This window comes from Otolemur garnettii, unplaced genomic scaffold, assembly GCF_000181295.1.
Source record: "Otolemur garnettii isolate 467f Iridium unplaced genomic scaffold, OtoGar3 scaffold00091, whole genome shotgun sequence".
Classification (NCBI taxonomy): domain Eukaryota; kingdom Metazoa; phylum Chordata; class Mammalia; order Primates; family Galagidae; genus Otolemur; species Otolemur garnettii.
The window spans coordinates 6,183,125-6,186,971 of record NW_003852486.1 but is presented as its reverse complement, the minus strand read 5'-3'; the positions used below and the strand labels follow the sequence as shown (position 1 = coordinate 6,186,971).

General features: G+C 48.1%; 1 protein-coding gene across 4 annotated transcripts in view; it reads left to right on the top strand.

Annotated features, from left to right (window-relative positions):
- ZNF274 (zinc finger protein 274) overlaps positions 1 to 3,847 on the top strand; it is a 19,705-nt gene that overhangs the window by 14,333 nt on the left and 1,525 nt on the right. For all 4 annotated transcript variants that reach the window (XM_023516464.1, XM_023516463.1, XM_012808674.2 and 1 more), the window contains 2 exons: positions 2,161 to 2,273; positions 3,346 to 3,472. In XM_023516464.1, coding sequence (XP_023372232.1) covers positions 2,161 to 2,273; positions 3,346 to 3,472 — 240 coding nt within the window. The remainder of the gene's footprint in view (positions 1 to 2,160; positions 2,274 to 3,345; positions 3,473 to 3,847) is intronic.

Genomic DNA, 3,847 nt, shown 5'->3' with positions numbered 1-3,847 from the left:
AAAAAAAACATTGCTTTGAAATATCAAGAAAGGACCAAAAAAAAAGAAGAAGAACTATGTCATGCTGAATATAGTGGGTGATGAACAGAGAACAGAAAGGAGAGTAGAAGCATACTGGCTACTTTGAGCTATTGCCCCATCCTTCCAAGAGGTGGATGCCTGGGGAGAGAGCATACATGTGAGTTTTATAGAGTATGGATGCTTCTGCATTGTGTACCTCCATGTCCCATGCTAATGGGTATCCAGAAGATGTTTCTGAAGTGGATGAATGATTAACTGGTTGATGTTTATGATTAAGAGGAGAAAGAGGAATACTGTAGGGGAAATGATGTGATTCTAAGAACAGGTAATCCTGGAGAAGCTGGGGTGGGAGATGGTGGGGCAGGCAGATGCAGAGTTTGGGGTGCTATGGTCAGCAGAACAATTGTCACAAAGGTGTCTGTGTCCTCATTCCTGCACCCTGTGCATATATTATCTTACAGGGACAAAGGGATCTTGGAGATATGATTGATTTGGTTAAGGGTCTTGAGATGGGAGAATAGGTTGGATTATATGGGTTGGTCTAATGTCATTGCAAGGTTCTTAAGAGAGGGAGGCCAGAGGATCAGAGTCAGAGAAATGTAATGACAGAAAAAGGGGTGATATGAGGAAGGGTCATAAGATACATGTTTGGGACAGGCTCTAGAAACAGAAAAGGCCAGGAAGGGGTTCCTAGAGCCTCCAAAAGAAGCCTAGCCCTGCTGACACCTTGATACTAGCCCAGTGAGGTACATACCATACCAGACTTACGATCTCTAGAACTGTGAGCTAACAAATCTGCTCATTTGAGCCACCTAGTTTGCAACAGTTTGTTACAGCAATAATAAGAAACTAAATACAGGTACTGGCCGGGCGCAGTGGCTCACACCTGTAATCCTAGCAGTCTGGGTGGCCAGGGTGGGTGGATTGCCTGAGCTCATGAGTTCGAGACCAGCCTGAGCCAGAGCGAGACCCCATCTCTAAAAGCAGCTGGGCATTGTGGTGCGTGCCTGCAGTCTCAGCTACTTGGGAGGCTGAGACAAGAGAATCACTTGCAATCTAGAGTTCGAGGTTGCTGTGAACTATGACACCATGGCACACTCCATAGGCTGGCAAAGTGAAATTGTCTCAAAAAGAAAAAAAAAAGAAGGAAGGAAGAAATACAGGTACCAAAGAGATAGCTGTGAAGTTCATGATATCCAAGTCAGTGAGTTCATCCTGTGTTTAACCTCACAGATGGATGAAATCAATTAATATTACAGAAAACAGAAGTCTTCCAGGAAACCCTCAAGTTCTTGGATGATCTAGCATCAGACACAGCTGAACCTAGGAGCTCCAATACTGTCCTCAGAACTCATCTTCTCTCTCACATGTCACCTTTTTTGCCCTTGGTTAGCTTCACCCACAGGTAGTCTATCTCTGTGTGGGTCTTCCCATTGTGGAATTTCTCTTTCCCAAACATTGCAAAGCCTGTTGGCTCTGATGGTTTGGTTGTGGGCTGTGTTCATCCCAGATTCAGTCACTGGCCAGGGTGGGTTGCATCAGGTACCCTTTTATGTTGGAAGTGGAGCCAGTATTATGCAAGCTTGCAAAATGTGTGGGGCCATGTAAAGAAGGTCACAGGAAGGAGCCATGGTTGAGGGGTCATGTGGCCAGGTGGGCCTGTTTTCTAAGGTGGAAGAGAGTTGATGAAGTTTATGTCAAGATTGGTGCATGTCCTGAGCACTGGGGAAGTCCATGAGGTGGTAGGAGTGATGAAGAAAAGAGTGCCCACATGGGCAGGGTGGAGGGCTTCAATGCTAGAAATGGGGGCTTGGCTTCACAGAAGGTTTGAGGCAGCCATGTCATTGGGGCTGGGGCCCAAGATAGTCCCTAGAGAGGGAAAGAGTGGGACCAGGGATCTGAGCAGTAGGAACACTGCTCCCTGTGGCCTGTGCAGAGACAGGCATCTTGTACCCATACAGATGTGGACAAAGTACTTTGAGAAGACTGGGAGGGTGGAGAGTGGAGGGGCTGAACCCGGGAGAAGAGAAGGCAGGACCAGGGACATCACAGGGTGTAGCAGAATGCTGATTTGCGATGGCAGAGATAGGCTGCCCTTGCCCTGCTAGAGGATAACCACACCTACTGATGTCCTCTCAGCACCACCTGCCCAGCCTTCTCAGGACCCCACCTGCTGTCTCAAGGTCCCTGCTCAGCAGGAAGAGAAGCAGCAGAAGGCTACAGCCATCCAGCCAGAGACGGTCCTGCCTGAGGTGAGTGGGGAAGGTCACCCTCTGCTGGTCCCAGCATCCCCTGTGAAGCAGGCCCACACTTGAGGCTTTCCACAGGTTGAGCCATTCCAAATCTGAGCTCATAGGTCTGTGCTGGACTCTGAAGCAACCTGAATGTGAAGGGAATCCCTGCCCTCCAGGCACAGTGGCATCACTAGAGACAGGGCATGGTGACCTGGGAGTTGAGGCATGAGACAAGGGAGAGGACTGCCCCAATGTTTCCATAGACTTGAGAGATAGAACAGCCTCAGGCAGGGGTGTGTGGACATTTATATCCTGATTAGAACAAGAGAGCTGTCATCTTTTAGAAATGCACACTTAGATGTTCATGCATGTCTGGGATTTGCTTCTAAATAAGCCAGAGCTAGGGTCTGGGTAACACAGGTATGTCCTGTCTTGCTGACCATCAGTGTAAGGGTATATATGTGGCATTGGTCAGTGTTATTTGCAAGTGACTGATACTGACTAAGCCTAGACGTAAATGTGTTGGCTTTCATGTGTTCTGTATTAGGCTTAAGGCAAGGCTACATCCAGCTGCTCCTAGGCGAGGGAAAGAATCTCTGACCATCTCCAGTCTCATGGCTCTGCTTTCTCCCATTCCTTCTCAGGCAGGCTGTGTCCCATGTGGGCAAGATGCCTCTCATCCAAGCAAAGCAGAGTGGAGGTGACCTCATCTTCCCAAAAAGGACCAATCTTAGCACAGCCAGGGTGACTGTCCTACTCTAGCTCAAGTGGGGAGGTAGTATTCATACAAGGAGAAGGCTCTGCACTGGGAAGTTGTCAGCTCAAGGCAGGGTAGATACAGATGTGGGTAAAGGGAAGTAGCTCGCATATACTTGTGGCTGCTTGCATATACTTTGTGAAGTAGGAGCTTTGGTTCCTACTTTGGTTCTTAGGACCCATTGGACCTCTTTAGCCACAAGTAGGTATCTCTAAACAAATCCCCAAAGCAGGAGAGTCCCTAGCACAGTGTGCTTTGTAGGAATATCCCAGCCAGCTTTTCTTCTGCCCACATTGTGAACCCTCCTGAACAGACACACATGTGACTTTACAGGAGCCAGTGACCTTCCAGGATGTTGCTGTGGACTTTACCCGGGAGGAGTGGGGGCTGTTGGGCCCAACACAAAGGACTGAGTACCATGATGTAATGCTGGAAACATTCGGGCACCTGGTCTCTGTGGGTAAGGCCAAACCCTCCCTTTCCCTGCCCTAGGGCTGATCTTCTATAGGGACTCTGAGTTGGGGTTTCACCACCTTTGGGCTGAGGACTAGGACTGGTTATGCCATCAAGGCACCTTTGATCCATCCTGGGTCTTTATTTTATTTATTTATTTATTTATTTATTTATATTATTATTATTTATTTATTTTTTTTTTTTTTGAGACAGAGCCTCAAGCTGTGGCCCTGGGTAGAATGCCATGGCATCACAGCTCACAGCAACCTCCAACTCCTAGGCTTAAGCGATTCTCTTGCTTCAGCCTCCCAAGTAGCTGGGACTACAGGCTCTCACCACAATGCCCGGCTATTTTTGGGTTGTAGTTGTCATTGTTGTTTGG